We start from the raw sequence: 16329 nt of genomic DNA, 5'->3' as shown, positions 1-16329 counted from the left end.
CCTCTTTGATTTCTTGGCTGACCCATTCATTGTTTAGTAGCAGGTTATTCAACCTCCATGCATTTGTTTTCTTTCCAGACTTTTTCTTGTGGTTGATTTCTAGTTTCACAGTGTTATGGTCAGAACAGATGCATGGTGTGCCTTCATTGTTTTTGAATTTGTTGAAACTTGTTTTGTGGACTAATGAGTGATCTACTCTGGAGAACATTACATGTGCACTGGAAAAGAATGTGTATCCCACGGTTTTAGGATGGAATATTCTAAATATATCTGTTAGATCCATCTGGTCCAATATGTCATTCATAGCCACTGTTTTATTGCTGATTTTCTGTTGGATGACCTATCCATTGATATAAGTGGGATGTTAAAGTCCCTAATTACCAATTTCTTCCTTTATGTTTGTTAATAGCTGCTTTCTGTATTTGGGTGCATAAATATTTATAATTGTTCTTTCTTCTTGTTGGATTGTCCTCTTTCTAATTCTACAGTGTCCTTCTTTGTCTCTTGTAACTCTTCTTGTTTTAAAGTCTATATTGTCTGAAAATAGTACAAGCACTCCTGCTATATTTGATTATTTTCATGAAGTATCTTCTTCCAACCTTTCATTTTCAATCTATTGTTGTCTTTGGCTATAAAGTATCTCTTGTATATAGTATATAGTTGGATCACGGATTTTTTTCCTTCTGCCAATCTCTGTCTTTTGATTGGAGAGTTTAAAAGATTTACAGTTAAAGTAATTCCTGATAAGGACGAACTTCTGTCATAGTGCTGTTTGTTTCCTAAACGCTTTATGGTTTTTTCCCCCTTTTTCCTTCATTACTGTCTTCTTTTGTGTTTAGTTGATTTTTTTGTAGTGGAATGTTTAAATTCCTTCTCATTTCCTTTCGGGTATATTCTATAACTATTTTCTTTGTCGTTACCATGGGGATTACACTTGACATCCAAAAGTTACAACGCTTTAATTTACACCAGTATAACTTCAATGGCATACAAAATCTCTGCTCCTTTAAACCTCCGTCCCCACCCTTTTTGGTTGTTGATGTCACCAGTTAACATCTTCATACAGTGTGTGCCCCAAAACATAAACTTATAATTCTTTTAAATGCATTTGTCTCTTAAATTATATAGAAAACATGATTTGGAATTACAAGCCAAAGTTACAGTAATACTAGCTTTTAGACAAATGAATTTTTTTCTTCAAATGTATCAATCTCTTAAATTCTGTAGGAAACAAAATGTGCAATTACAAACCACTGTTGCAATAACCCTAGATTTTATAATTTCCCATGTATTTACCTTTATTGAGATCTTTATATCTCTATTCAGATTTGAGTTACTGTCTAGTTTCCTTTCACTTCACCTTACAGAACTCCCTATTTCTTGCAAGGTAGATCTAATGGTAACAAACTCCCTCAGCTTTTGTTAATCTAGGTATGTCTTAATTTATCCTTCACTTTTCCCCCCCTGGACTATGATGAAAATTTAATGATTTATAAAGCATTTGGCAAAGAGCAAAGTGCTCCGCTAGTGTGCTGACAATGTTTACCACAATGTATCAAAAAAATAAAAAAATCATGTTGAGGTTACTAAGTAGAGAAAAGTTTCAGTATTTTACTAACCATTCATCTCAACATTCTATGTATCTTCTCATGGTCAACAAACTTATTCAAATGATTTAAGTTTATTCCACTATTTAAAGTGGAAATTCTCGACAATAATTTGAAACCATGGAGTTCTCTTCATTTCACCACTGGCTACCTTGTCCAAAAGTTCTTTTAACTATTCCTTTGACACATAATAATAGCTCTTAATCTCACTGGGATCTGGATTCAAAGTTAGGTTCTTGCTCACAAAATGTAATCAATTTCATGTCCCTTCTCCCCCTCCCTGCCCCCGCTCCCAGATACCATCTGATTGGAACTTGTAGTGAATTCCTGTTAGATAATTAACTTCGTCTGGGGGAACCTCTTTCATGGGAATTCCTAATTCAGCCTTTAAATGTTTCTGTGTTGCTCATTTTACTCCAACTGCATCATTTTCTTTTAGCTCTCCTGGATTACTTACTGGATGACTATAACAAGTATTGGTAAAACAACCTGGAAAGGTAATTTCTGCATTTGATCTCTGTTGTAGCAGGAGCTTATTTTCAGTGTTGAATAAGATAACCCTACAAGCTCAATGCAATAATCCTTTCTCCATGTTTTCATTCAGGTGACAATCCTTTTTGGTCTTGGCCCCAATTTTATTGTCATTTTCATCAGTAAGGATACACATGTCTGCCAGGAGTTGAACCTGCTTACAGAGGTTATCAGTATCTATCTCAGGCAGTGTTAGGACACATCAGATCTGTCCCACAAAACACGGGTCCCAACCCTCTCTCCCACTTTTGAAGGACAGTTTTGCCAGATACAGGGTTCTTGGTTGACACCTATTTTCTTTTAGCACTCAGAATATATCAGCCCACTGTGTCTGGTCTCCACAGTGTCTGATGAGAAATCTGCAGAAAATCGTATTGGGGATCCTTGTATGTGATGATTTGCTCATTGCCCTCAAGATTCTCTGTGTCTCCCTTTTGCAAATTTGGTTATAATGTGTCTCATTTGATTATAATGTGTCTCAGTGTGCATCTCTTTGCTTTCTCCTTACTTGGCGCTCATTGAGCTTCTTGGATATTTTTATTTATGTCTTTCATCAAATTTGAAAAATTTTCAGCCATTATTTCTTCAAATATTCTCTCTCCTCCTTTATTCCTCTTCTCCTTAGATTCCCACCATGCCTATGTTGGTCTACTTGATGGTGGTCCAATGGTCTCTTATACTCCATTTGGTTTTTAATCTTTTTTTTTTCTTTCCTCAGACTTGATAATTTCCATTGTCCTATCTTTCAGTTTGCTGAGTCTTTGTTCTGCCTGTTCAAATCTGTCTTTGAATCTTTCTAGTGAATTTTTAATTTCAGTAACTATAATTTTCAGCTCCAGATTATCTTTTTAGCTCCTTACAGGTTTTCTGTCTCTTTGCTGATACTTCCATTTTGTTCATTCATGGTTTCTTGACTATCTTCACATCTTCCTTCAGTTCTTTGAGCATCTTTAAGACAGTTGCTTTAGAGTCATTGTCTAGTATATCCACCCTCAGGTCTTTTACAAGGACAGTTTCTGTTGATTAATCTTTTCCCTTTGAGTGGGCCATACTTTCCTGCTTCTTTGCAGGTCTTGTGACGTTTTTGTAGAAAACTGGACATTTGAATCTAATGATGTGGTAACTCTGGAAATCAGATTCTCCTCCTTCCCCAAGGTTTGTTTTTGTTTTTGTTATTGTTTATTATTTTGCTTTTTAGTCGTTTTAAGCTGTCTCTATCCTGAGGATCAGTCTGAGGTGTAAACTTAAGGTCTTTTCTCAGTCTTTCTCTGGGCATGTGAGATCAATTTTTAATTTCTGCCCCTCCCCCCCTTACATGCAGTTATTTTTAAATGTCTGGATTCTACAATAGAAAAAGAAAAATAAGGGGAGAGGGAAAAGGCACTGGCCCTTTAAATCCCCTGGAAATCCCTTCAACCAGAGGGGGAGAGGCTTGCAACAAATACTGGGAGTTGGGGGAGGTGCAAAAGGGGATCAGAACACAGATCCCTGATATCTGGGGGACAGTGTCCTTTTTGCCATCCTTGGCTATCACAGGCTGTGTGCAGGCTACTCCAGGAACATGTATGCAACTGCCTGCCACGTGGGGGCAACTGTTAGTGTGCTAAGCACTGAAACTGATTGAAGTTAGCTGCAATTTACCTGCCCCAGTCTTCCCTTAGAAGTTGCAAGCCTTCAACAGACTTGAGTTCCAAAATAGTTACATCAGACCGATTCTGCCAGTGCAACTGCTGTTTAGGTGTGGAGACAGATTGCTGGTGCTCCCTAGTCTGCCGTTTTCCCCAAATCCTCTGTAGGATGGTTTTTAAACCACACATGAAATTTCACTGATACAGAGCTATTCAGGTTACCTATTCTTTAAAAAAAAAAAATCTATTCTTGAATGAGCTTTGATAGTGTGTCTTTCAAGGAATTTGTCTATTCCAATTAAGTTGTCAAATTTATAGGCATAAAGTTTTTTATAATATTCCTTTATCTTTTTCATATCAGTAGAATCTGTAGTTATGTCAACTTATTCCTGATAATGGTAATTTGTGTCTTTCCTCTTTTTTCCCCCTTGATAGTCTATCTAGAGGTTTATCAATTTTTTGATATTCTCAAAGAAACAGTTATTGGTTTATTAATTTCCTGTAATATGTTTCTGTTTTCTATTTCATTAATGTCTGCTCTGATCTTGTTTATGTTCTTATGCTTGCTTTGTGTTTACTCCTCTATTCCTAATTTCTTAAAGTAGGAGACAAAATCGTTGATTTGAGACCTTTCTTTTATTTTCCTAATATGGTGTTTAGCACTATAAAATTTCCCCCAAGTACTGCTTTAGTGACATCCCCCAATTTTTGATATATTGTTTTCATCTCTAGTTCAAAATATTTTCTAATTTCCATCTGGATTTCTTTTGTGACCACTGGGTTTTTAGAAGTGTGTTAGTTCATTTTCATGTTTGGGGATATTCCAGAGATCTGTTAGTGATTTCTCAGTGACTTCTATTGTGGTTGCAGAATGAACTTTGTGTGATTTCACTCCTTTTACGTTTATTGAGACTTCTTTTATGGCCCCAAATATGTCTATCTTGGTAAATTTTCTCTGTGTCTTAGAAAGGAACATGTATTCTGCTGAGTGTTCTATAAATGTCAACTAGGTTGAATTCATTAATAACGTTCAAGTCTTCTATATCCTTATTTTTTGTGTACTTTATCAGTTAATGAGAATAATGAGAATCTGACTGTAATTGCAAATTTATCCATTTTTTCTTGCAGTTCTATGTTACTGAGTAAAAAAAAAAATATTAGGATAATTATTTCCTCTTAAAGAACCGGTCTCTATAATTATGGGATCATTTTCTTTATGCCTGGTAATATTCTTTCCTCTGTTCGGCTTTCTTTTAATTAGTGTTAGCATGGAGTAGTTTTCCACTCTTTTACTTTGAACCTATCTGTGTCCTTATATTTACTGTGTTTCACGTAGGCATGATATGACTGTAGTTGGGTGTTGCTTATTTTATCCAATCTGACAGCACCTGCTCTTTAGTAGGAGTTGTTAGACTACACTGGACCCTTAGGGGTGCCAGTTGAAAATCCACATATAACTTTTGACTCTCCCACACCCCAGACTTAACTACTAATAGCCTACTGTTGACCAGAAGCCTTACTGATAACAGAAACATGTATGTGTTGCATACCATATTTTTACAACAAAGTGAGCTAGAGGAAAGAAAATCTTAAAATCATAAGGAAGAGAAAATACATTTTCGGAACTGTAGTGTATTCATTGAAAAACATCTGCATATAAGTTGACCTGCATAATTCAAATCTGTGTTGTTCAAGGGTCAACTTATATTTTATGTGACTACTGGGACAGTTAGATTTAAGTCTGTCATTTTGTTATATGCTCTCTATTTCTCCCCTCTATTCTTTGGACCCTTTCCTCTTTACCTTTCTTCTTTTAAATTAACTGAGTATATTCTGATTCTGTTTTATCTCCTTTGTATGCTTATTAGCTAAACCTTTGCCTTTTTTAGTGCTTGTATTAGTGTTTATAATAACTACCTAGCTATCTTTAACTTATCATAATGTACTTTTAGGTAATATTATACCACTTCATGTACATGAACCTTACAATAGTCTTCTTCCATTTTTCCCCTCCCCCTCTTTATGATATTGTCATATATTTTATGTAATATATGTGTCACATATTTTACTTCTACGTATGTTATAAACCCCACAATATGTTCCTATTATTTTTGTTTAAACAGTAAATTATCTTTTAAAGAAATTTAAATAATAAGAGAAAAACTTACATAATTGCCCATGTGGTTATCAGTGCCGTGTATTCCTTTGTGTAGACCCACATTTCAATTTGGCACCATTTTCCTTCTGTCTAAAGGATTTGAGCATTTATTGTAGTGAAAGTTTGACTTTGTAGTGAAAGTTAGACTGAAATCTTTCAGCTTTTGTATATCTGAAAATGTCTTTATTTTGCCTTTGTTTCTGAAAGATATATTGTTGCTGGATATAGAATCCTAGGTTGACAGTTTTTTTCTTTCAGTACTTTAAAGATGTTATTCCACTAAATTCCCTTTTGCTGAATTCACTAATGGGAAATCTGCTGCCCTCTTTATTTTTGTTCTTCTGTGACTGCATGTAAGATTTTTTGTTTATTAATGGCTTTGAGAATTTTTACTATCATACACCTTGGTGTTGTTTTCTTCACGTTTCTTGTGTTTGGAATTTGTTGAGCTACTTATAAAATCTGTTCTCATCAGATTTGGAAAATTTGCAGTTATTTATTCAAATAATCTTTCCTGTTCTTCCTCTTTTTTTCCTTCTGGGATTACAATTACAAGTATTTCAAAATTCCTTTAAGTTACCCCACATCTCATTTATATTCTTTTCTTTCTTTTTAGAATTCCTTTTTCCCCCCTCTGTGTTTCATTTTAGATCATTTCTACTGTTCTGTCATTAAGTTCACTAACATTTTCTTCTGCAATATCTAATCTATTCATCCTTTCCAGTGTATTTTTCACCTCACATACTGTTTTCATCTCTTAATGTTTGAGTTGAGCCCTTTTTATATTTTCCAGGTCTCTACTTCTGAACATATGGCACATAATTATAGTAACTGTTTTAATGTTATCTGCTAATTCTAACATCTGTGTGAGTTCTGTTTCAGTTTCAATTGATTGATTTTTGTCCTCATCATGGGTGAGTATAGACTTTAAATTTTTTTGTCACAGAACAGCAAATTGCCCTCCAGGAGTGTTTTATCATTAACCCTATCACTATCAATAGATGAGAGTGTCTGTTTCCCTTCCTGTCCCGCCAGCACTGAATTCTGTAAGTCTTTAATCTTTGCCAATCTCACAGGCTAAAGCTATTTATTGAGCACCAACTCTAAGCCTAGTGATGGATGGAGGCAACTCTGTGGTGCTCAAGCAGCCACAGTAGCTGCCCTCATGGTGCTTATAACCCAGTGGTGTTTGTTTACCATGTTTTTCTTTGTATTTTCACTGATAATTAGCAACGTTGAGCATCTTTTCCTAAGTTTATGTCACTTATATTTCTTCTTTGGTATACTGCTAACATACACTGGATTGTTTGGATTTTTTTTATTCCTTTGTAAGAGCTCTAATATTTACTAAGGGTAGATACCCACTTTCAGCTTTTGAATTAAAAATATTTGTTGTATAAACAAAGACATTTCCTTTAAAACAAGTGAACAGTACATAACTTCTTTGAAGAAATTATTTGCATGTTACTCAAATACTTTTTCTTCTACATTAAAAATAAGTAGGAATTGATTCTGGCTTAAAGACACTGCCCTTAAAGGAAAATAGTTTTGAACAAAAAAATATAAAATACATATATGAATATATAAAGTATACATAAATGTATAAATGCTTTCATATACATCTGACATCAACATATAAATGACTTACATTCTTTAGAAATAATTATGCAGATTCTGAATGCCATTTTACTCTCTTAATAATGAAATGGAAAGTCAAAGAGATGAAACATTTCTAGATTAAATATTCCCAGCTGATTAAATATTTCTGGCAGAGCCTTGCCATCTATATTGGAAATGCTCTACATGCAAGACTGTTAATTTGTAATTGTCTAAGATCTATTCAAAGGAGAAAATGTCAAAATTCCCATTATAGTGTGTTTACTTACCCACTGAAGAGTAGCAAAAGCTCTCATGCACAAAAGCAGCAAGGCACATGCTACCTGTTCATCTGGCTGTGCAGGTAAATGCTTCCTGGCACCGCCAGGGAGAATGCCTGGGACACAGTTTCTGTAAAGTGCCCAGTGTCTTCTTAGCCTTCATGGGCAACACGAGGTGGCAGGGGGTGGTGGGCCCTGAGAAGCGTTCAAGTTTATGGTCAGGGATATAATGGTACACGTGTCACAGGGCTGAGGGGTGTTAGCTCGCCGAATATGATGGAGGAAATGTATGCCACCAGTTATGCTGTGAATTCACAAATTAAGCAGTTTTACTAATGGTGATGATGACAACCACCAGCAAAGCCCCACGAGGCCCAATCCACTGGCTCTTCCACTGGCCCTGCCCCCCCCTCCTCTGACTGACCTGTTTGGTGTAGGTGGTCTCTGGCCACCTCAAACAAGCGCAGGTGCATGTTGGTGATGGGATTGAAGGAGCCACAGGCCAGGAGCACCACTGGGATTCGACTCTTCATCTTGTCAGGCACCTCCACACCCACGGCAGTGGCCACCCTGCCTTCATGGGGACAATAACTCATGTTAGCGAGCTGGCACCAGACAGCTGTCCAGATCAGTGTCCCTAAAGTATACACAGGTCATTACATCTCATTTATAAAGGTGACTGGAGGGCAATAATAACAATAACAACATTTATGGAGGATTTACCGTGGGCCGGGACCTGGGCTAAACACAATGTCAGGGTATCTCCCTTATCTCACCAAATCCTTGGGTGAGTGGTCACCTATCCAGCTCTGGGACCTTAGCAGCTGCAGGACTGGAACCCAGGCAGCCTGACTGCAGAGACCTTGTTCTTCCTGTAACCTCTATACCCTCCTGGGCTCTGATGAGTCACCTTGGAATCTACAGGAGGTATGTAAGACCCTCATAATGTCATCTTTGGTAGTCCAAGTGAAACTTAGGTCCCAGAGTAGACTGGTAGTTTAAAAAAAACTTTTTAAAAAATACTTTCAGATAATGCAAGCAGAGTTGTAACACTTGAACAAGGACTTCCTGTATATCCTTTACCTAGTTTCCTTAAATGTTAATATCTTACATTTGCTTTATCACTCATTCTGTCTCTCTTTCTACACACACACACACACACACACCCACGTGCGTGTGCACACGCAGGCACGCACGTATACTTATATTTTTTTCTAGAATGTTTAGGGGTAAGTTGTAGACACAATACCTCTTTACCTCTAAATACTTCAGTATGTGTTTTCAAAGAACAAAGGCATTTTCTTATGTAATTGCAGAGTAATGATTAAAATCAGGAAATTAATATTGTTACAGGACTATTATCTAATCTGCAGATCTTTTCTGACTTTACCTCTTGTCCTTTATCTAGGGCCAAAGCAGTATGAGGGTTCTGCCCACCCTTGTCTCTACACTCTTGGGCTTTCAGGGCCAGGGTGAGGTTAAAGGAAAGCAGACAACAGAAGCCGAACTTCAGTAGCTTAAACAAACAGATGTTATTTGTTTCTCGCATGACAAGAAGTAAAAGAGGGCAGCTGCCATTAGGTCACGGGCTCAACAATGACCAGCAATTCTCTCAGATCTTCCCTCATGTTAGAAGACTGCTGCTGTAGCTACAGCCATCATGAATAGGATCAAGGCAAGAAGGAGCAAAGAGATACAGTGGCCTGAGTGTTCCTCTTAGTCAAAAACAAAAGAGCTTTCTCAGAACCACCCTGCAGATTTTTGCTTCTCATTGGCCAGAACCAGATCACATGGCCTTTCTAGCTACCAGAGAGGCTGGAAAAGTATTTAGCTTTACAGCCTCTCTAGTGGGAAGCAGAAAGGAAAAGGGAATTGGAAATGGGATTAGCTAGTTCACAGCACAGAGGGATATAACTGCCTTGGAGCTGACTGTGTAGAAGGCTGCCATGTTGGCTTTTCTGACAGCTACCTTGGGTCAGCTGATCCATGGCCTACCTTCAGTAGATCATATACCACATTCTATAGGGAAAACCTGCTCTTGTGTCTTTCCTCCCAGCCAGAAAATAGGCCCATTTAAGAGGACAAGTGGTGTTTTCTTCATCTCTGGATCCCAGCCTCAAGCCCAGTGCCTGGCCCAGAGTAGGGCTCAGTGAAGACTGGAAATGGCTGGCTGCAGGGTGGTCCTGCGTCCTGGTGGGAGGAAGGCCTAATGCACTTCCTAATGCAGAGAAGTTGTTCTGGAAGTATTCTGAGTTATAGCAAGCAGATAAAACAAAAAACAAACAAAAAAAAACCCAACCAACTCTCAGGCAGGCTATGGTTTCTTGAAGCTTCCTTTAAGGCAGCAGGAACACCCCCTACTGCGGGAGAAGAAAGCGGTCTGTAAGCTACTGCTGCTTGCTTCCTCCCAGGGAGGTTGGATGGTTTAATGAGATATTATTTGCAGAATGTGCCGAGCTATTCACAAGAGCAGCCCCGTGATGAGTGTATCTGGGGAGTCTGGCTGTTGTTCACAACTATTATGAAGCCTTTCAAAGTTCTATTTCATTTTGACAAAATCTAACTTTTTAGAGCTGTTAAAACATGTAACTGCAACATCTCAGGTAACCTGGGGTTTTGATCCATTTTTTCAAAAGTTCCTAGAAACGATAAATTAGATCATTTGTTTGAATGGTGGCATCAACAGCAATGAAGTGTGATGTTGGGGAAGAAGAATCAATGACATTTAATGTCTGTCTTTCTTTCCTTGCCAGCAGCCCACTGAGCCACACTACTCCAAAGCGACTTAGAGTATCCAAGCCGCCGCTGAGATGGGAGAGGCAGGGAGTGCACGTTCCCAGGCTCAGGAGTGAGGTCAGTGCTCCTGTGTCACTTGTATACTCTAACTTGCCTCGACTACACACCCTGCCAAGCCCAAACCCGGAGAAATACAATGATAGTGTTGACATGGCCTCACTCCAGGGGCCACCAGGAGAATAAACCAGGCTCCAATTTGAGTGCAGTTCTCATCGAACATGAGGCCAGATGTGTGCCATGAAAGTGACCCATCTGGCCTGTCATTTGGTAACATCTAGTGAGACAAAGCAAGTGTGGGAGACGTTTGCTATCCGGAAAGGCTTCTCATTAATAAGCATTTAATGGGGGGCCACAGAGTGAGCAGTAATTGCTGCTGAACGATTTAACAAGTTGAGAAGGAGGCATACACGGCCTTCTTGGAGTTTATCATTACACTGGAGAGACAAGGCAACCAGATTCCACCTCTGGCCCCCGTCCCCTCTCCAGATTACCATCTATCACTTTACAGTCACCCAGATAGCATCTCACCCCGCTCTTCAAATGCAGCATGCTGCCTCCCTTCTCCTCGCTTCTGCAAATGCTGTTCCAACTACCTGAAACACCCCTGCCTTCAAGGTTTTCTCCTGGGAGTGTTTATCCAATTGTCCCTCCCCGCCCCCACACCGTGCTATATGTACCCCCCATTACACATTTTATCACTTTCTTTTTCCAGCCACCACACAACTGCCATTGCTTCATTTCCATGTTGCTCTCCCCCAAGCAGGTGAACTCCTACAGGGTGGTTTCTTACTCGTCTTGGTCCCCCCTCAACTCCTGCACTGTGCTTGGCGCACAGGCGCTCAGAAAGTGTGTAGAATGAATGAGAGAATGAGTGTCTCCAACCAAGGGTCATCCTTTTCAGACAGCTACCTCATCTCTTTGTTTCTGTCCCAAGTGGTCAATGGGCTGGGGCTTTCACAGATAGAAACTGACCTTTCTGGCTTTCAAGAGGCACTTAAGACCCCTTGTCAAGGCCCCAGTCCACTTCAGCCCGAAATCAAACAAGACACGCCTGCCTGCTGGACCATGTTCAATGTCAGGATTCCATCAACAGGGGTATACCGACTTCCTGCACGCTGACACCAAGGTCATCCTCCTGGTCTGGAGAAGCGGAGGTCACCAGCTGCTGCTTGGATAGGCAAAGGACTTTGCAGATGTGATTAAGTTAATGGTCATGAAATGTGGAAGGTAGCCTGGATTATCCAGGTGGGCCCAATTTTATCATGAGGGTCCTAATAAGGAGGAGGAGGGGGGTCAGGTACACAAAGATGGAAGGGCCAAAGTGACAATCAGGAGGGAAGAGGCTATCCTGGTTTGAAAGAGGAAGGGGCCGGGAACCAAGCAGCGTTAAGGGGCCTCTAGAAGCTGGAATTGGCAAGAAAACAAATTGTCCCCAAGAGCCTTCAGAAGGAATTCAGTCCTGCTGACACTGTGGTTTCAGACTTCTGACTTCCAGAACCATAAGAAAATAACATGTGTCACTTTAAACTAGTAACCCATGGCAGTTTGTTACAGCAGCTATCGGATATGAACAAACTCACCTATGCGGGGGCAGATTCTCTACAGTGACCTTCCAGCTGGGACAAGAAAGGTAAAGGAATCGAGCCAGTGACAAGGATATTGAAGGGTGTGTCGGGCAGAGGGACCAGCATTGCCAAGCCCCGAAATCACCATCTGGGGGGGGGGGGTGGTGAACTGAAAGCACATCCATGCGGCTCTGTGTGGGTGACTCAAGATTGAGGCCACAGTTGGTGTAGGGATCCTGCAGGCCCCTAGGGGGTCTCGGAGACTTGATTTTATTCCATGGGCAATGAGGAGCCTCAGAAGGATTTTCAGCAGGGGTGCGACTTACTCGTACATTTCTAGTTCAGAGAGAGCCCAGGTGCTCCCAGGATAGTGCGTCAGAAAGCCCCAGGGTGGCAACTTCCAGGCCCTCTCCACCTAGGGAAGGGCAGGCATTTCTCCATCTTCCCCCAGGATGGCCTTTCCTGCTGCCTGCATTTCACTTCAATCACCCGGTAATGGGATGCTGGCCGATGCCCCGCATGCACCAAATTCTAAGTGTGTACCCTTCGGCCCATTTGTCACAGGCCGTCGCAGAGACACAGAAAGGAAAGGCGAGCCAGGAAGGTTAAGTGCCGTCACTGCAGATGTAATGTGCTAATGCTCATCGCTTGGGAGGCAGTCAATTTACCTTTCCCTGCGGTGAGCGCCTCTAACAGGACCTGGCCCAGGAAAGTGGCTGAAAACATCCCTGTTTATTATAGACATAAAGCAGATGGCTTCGGGCAGAATGGAAATGGATTCTACAAACATCTTTCATTACACAGACCTCTTGACCAGACTCCTCATCTTAAAGAAAACAAGAGACGCGGTTTGTATTTCTGGGGGTGACGAGCGCATTTTTTTAGGACCGAGGGAAATCATTTCCATCTGCACGAGGATGTCAACTTCTCCAGGGCAATCAACCTTCACGCGAACTCCGGGCACTTTTTCTTTTCAACTTTGTTGGATTCACCCGCTGTTGCTATGGGCACACGGTGCTGCTGGGAACAAAAGCAAAGCGAGCCTTCCTTGCCAGTGTGAGGATCCTCCAGTAGCCACCTCTTGGCGCAAACACACACGCCAATTAAGCACTTGTCCTAATTATGAGACTCCCAGGAAAGCAGGCAGCCTGGCTCTTAAGTTTGGAGAACTTTCAAAAGATGTGAGGGAGCATGAGGAATGGAACGAGGTCTCTTGCAACCCCCCACTCAGGAGTTGGGAAGAATTTCGATTGCTGCAGGAAGGTGGCATGGAGTCACAGCTCCTGGGTTTCCTGAGTGAAAGCCTAGGCATTGTTCTAGAACCTTCCACACACCAGTGCTGATTCTTTCAGCATGCTTGTAAGGAGAGGGTTTGTGCTTGCATCCTACTCGACTTCTCTAAGCCTCAGTGAGCCCCATGGCAGATGGAGATAAATCACATACCCCCTAGGGCCGTCATGGGGGTTACCGGGTTAACTCACCTAGCACAGGACCTGGCCCGTAGGGGGTTCTCCAGAAACATTAGCTCCTCTTTCCTTTATGTTCAGAGCAGAATGTACCACCCCCACATCCGCTTCAACCTACTTGTTCACCATTTCTGCAGTCACCCGTGACCAAAACCTGGCGGTCCTTAGGACCACTTTAGCACCCGCCGCCCTGTTAGACATCTCTTGCAGACCACCCAGGCCTGGGAGATGTTCCCACAGAAGAGCACTCCCAAGGAAGGCCGTCCCCACACACCACTGCCAGAATCTTCCACCTAGCTCCAACTGCAACAGCTCAGCTCTGAGCATCACTTGTCCCTGGAGTTAAGACTTGCTAGTGAGAAACAGTTTAATGTCCTGCTGATGGAAAGAACATCTGGTGATGAAGAAAAAATGTGCCCCGGATCACAGCTGACTTGCCACCCTGGAACAGAGAAGCAGACAAGGGGGTAGAACGTGAGAAGTGCCTGGCGTCTCCCATGAGGAGTGCGAAGTAGCAGATCGTGAAAATCACAACCGACTAGCGACCGTGCTAGTGCCTTAGAGGTACAGGGATAAACAAAACCTGGCCCCTGTCCTCAAGGTTACAGTTTGGCAGGAAGAACAAACCACTAGGGCCCCAAGTAGGACAGAGTCTTCCAGTAACCTCCCAATATCCATTTCTGCCTTCCTCTTTAGTAACGGAATCTCTAGTAACCTGCCAGCTAAATACACATTCCCCAGTCTCTGCAGCAGGGTACGGCCATGTGCCTAAGGTCTGGCCAAAGATCTATGAACAGAAGTGTTGCATGATACTTCCGGAACCCTCCTGAAATGGGGACGGACTGCCCTTCTCCACTTCTACACTCCTGCTGTCTAGAATTTGATGGCTAGAGTATAGTAACTACACTGGACCAACTCCCAGTTTGACGGAGAATAAGCCAAGAGAAAGCCAGGACCTTAATGACCCTGAAGCTGCCATACCAGCCCCAGGCTGCCTGCCTTCAGGTTTCTTCTACCAGGGGATAAATAATCTTCTGAGTCACCATTATTTTCTCTTTTTCTATTATACACAGTGAAACTTGTGTTCTAATTCTAATATATTCTAATCAATTTGCAGATGCAAATTCTAATCAATTCTAACTGATATACTGATACCTTAATGAATGTTTATTAAACTAGTGTATAAAGAAATGAAAACTGTGTAAACTTTTAGAAGTTTCTACCACCCCAGTTAAGCCTATTTTACCTGTGGAAACTCAAATGGATATTGTTTGAAAGGGAAAATACACCTAAGGAAAAAAAAATCTACCATAACTTAATTTTTTATATGAATTTTTCATAGGAGGAAAAATCCTTACTCAGGGCTCTAGAAGGCTGAAATGTGCAGCAGTGAATCTGCTTTTCTGTAGATCACAAAAACCAGACTGTGTCCTATCTCCTTTCCCCCAAACCAGATTCATTATGGCGTGTTGTTACACTCTGCTTTGAGTGGGCATTTGCCATATGGCTTGGCAGTTTAATGGCTTTCTGATACTTGACAAAAATGAAGCACAATCATTTTGCAAGGAGCTTGCGTTCCTAGATGGGTCTTTTCCAAATAACAGCTGTGCCTCAAAATGGAGTTACTCAAATTGCAATTTGTGGACACAATACTCAAACATTTACAAGTGAGCAAAACCTCAAATCACTTGGGCTATTTCCAGGCTTCAGAGTTTATGAAGTTTTTAGCAATGTTATGAGAGTGCAGCTGTCAACAAACTCACGCCAAAGTCTCTGAACCAACGGAACCCGGCAGGCAGCAGAGATGTCCTACTTAGCAGCAGGACATGTGCAGCCGACCACAAACCCTCGCGAGAGAACAAATATGAGGGAAGTAGGCTTTACCCTAAAGCCCACAGACCAAATCTCTGTGCCTTTCTCTCTACTCCCTACCACACCGTACAGATGACACCAGATCTACAGCTCTAGCCCTGACCTTGCTGATGGGCCCCTACCGGTCCACGGATGTCCACCTGGCACTGGCTTATCAACAAGACAGACAAGCATGGATGCAAAGCTGACTAGCAAGCACTTCCTAACTAAGCGACCTTGAGTGTATGAGTCAGGGGAGTCCAGATGAGGTATGTAAACAATTCCCAAATCTCAGGAGCTTAAACCAATAAAGGTCTGTTTCACGTTCCTATTAACGTGTGCATTCTATGCTGGTTGGGCTCTATTCTGGATCCTCTTTTCCTCTCAATCCAGGACTCAAGCCAATGGAGCAGTCAGACTGAATATGGTCAGTCTGTAGCAGAGAAAAATAAAGGACTCCAGAACGTCCCTCACCAGCAATTGTATTGTATGCTTGGCCTCAAACTGGCAATATCCCTTCCAACAACCCCACCCAACCTCAACGAGTTAGAAAATACAATCTGACTCTAGCTTTCCAACTTCAGGACACAGATATACTTGGTGAATAGCCTTGTGCCTACTACAGTAAGTTAATCCACTGTGCTTAGCCTCAGTGACCCATATGGAAAATGGAGATAATTACACACACCTCCACAGATTGTCATAAAGGTTAATCAGAGTTGACTCATGTAGGGCACTTAGAATAGTCCCTGGCCCATAGGAGGTTCTCCAGAAATACCAGCTCCTTTCATTGCACTCGAAACAGAATTCTCAGTCTCCCACACCTGCTTCTGGCTGCCCACACCCCATG

The 16329-nt window shown here is 41.3% G+C and overlaps 1 protein-coding gene, 1 long non-coding RNA gene and 1 pseudogene across 6 annotated transcripts in view; 1 reads left to right on the top strand and 2 right to left on the bottom strand.

Moving 5' to 3' along the window:
- Positions 1-16329, bottom strand: part of NMNAT3 (nicotinamide nucleotide adenylyltransferase 3) — a 114850-nt gene that overhangs the window by 56647 nt on the left and 41874 nt on the right. For all 5 annotated transcript variants that reach the window (XM_053903768.1, XM_053903769.1, XM_053903770.1 and 2 more), the window contains exon 2: positions 8226-8375. In XM_053903768.1, coding sequence (XP_053759743.1) covers positions 8226-8334 — 109 coding nt within the window. In that variant the 5' untranslated portion in view covers positions 8335-8375. The remainder of the gene's footprint in view (positions 1-8225; positions 8376-16329) is intronic.
- LOC128777303 (isopentenyl-diphosphate Delta-isomerase 1-like) lies at positions 1473-7859 on the bottom strand (annotated as a pseudogene).
- On the top strand, positions 8586-15767 carry LOC109259992 (uncharacterized). The gene is made up of 3 exons (XR_002076821.2): positions 8586-8728; positions 10555-10654; positions 15573-15767. It is a non-coding gene; the product is annotated as an uncharacterized LOC109259992 (long non-coding RNA).

The sequence above is a fragment of the Panthera pardus genome, unplaced genomic scaffold, assembly GCF_024362965.1.
Source record: "Panthera pardus isolate Hobbes unplaced genomic scaffold, ASM2436296v1 HiC_scaffold_16, whole genome shotgun sequence".
Classification (NCBI taxonomy): Eukaryota; Metazoa; Chordata; class Mammalia; order Carnivora; family Felidae; genus Panthera; species Panthera pardus.
The sequence above is the reverse complement of the archived record's forward strand: the minus strand, read 5'-3'. Positions and strand labels throughout refer to the sequence as shown.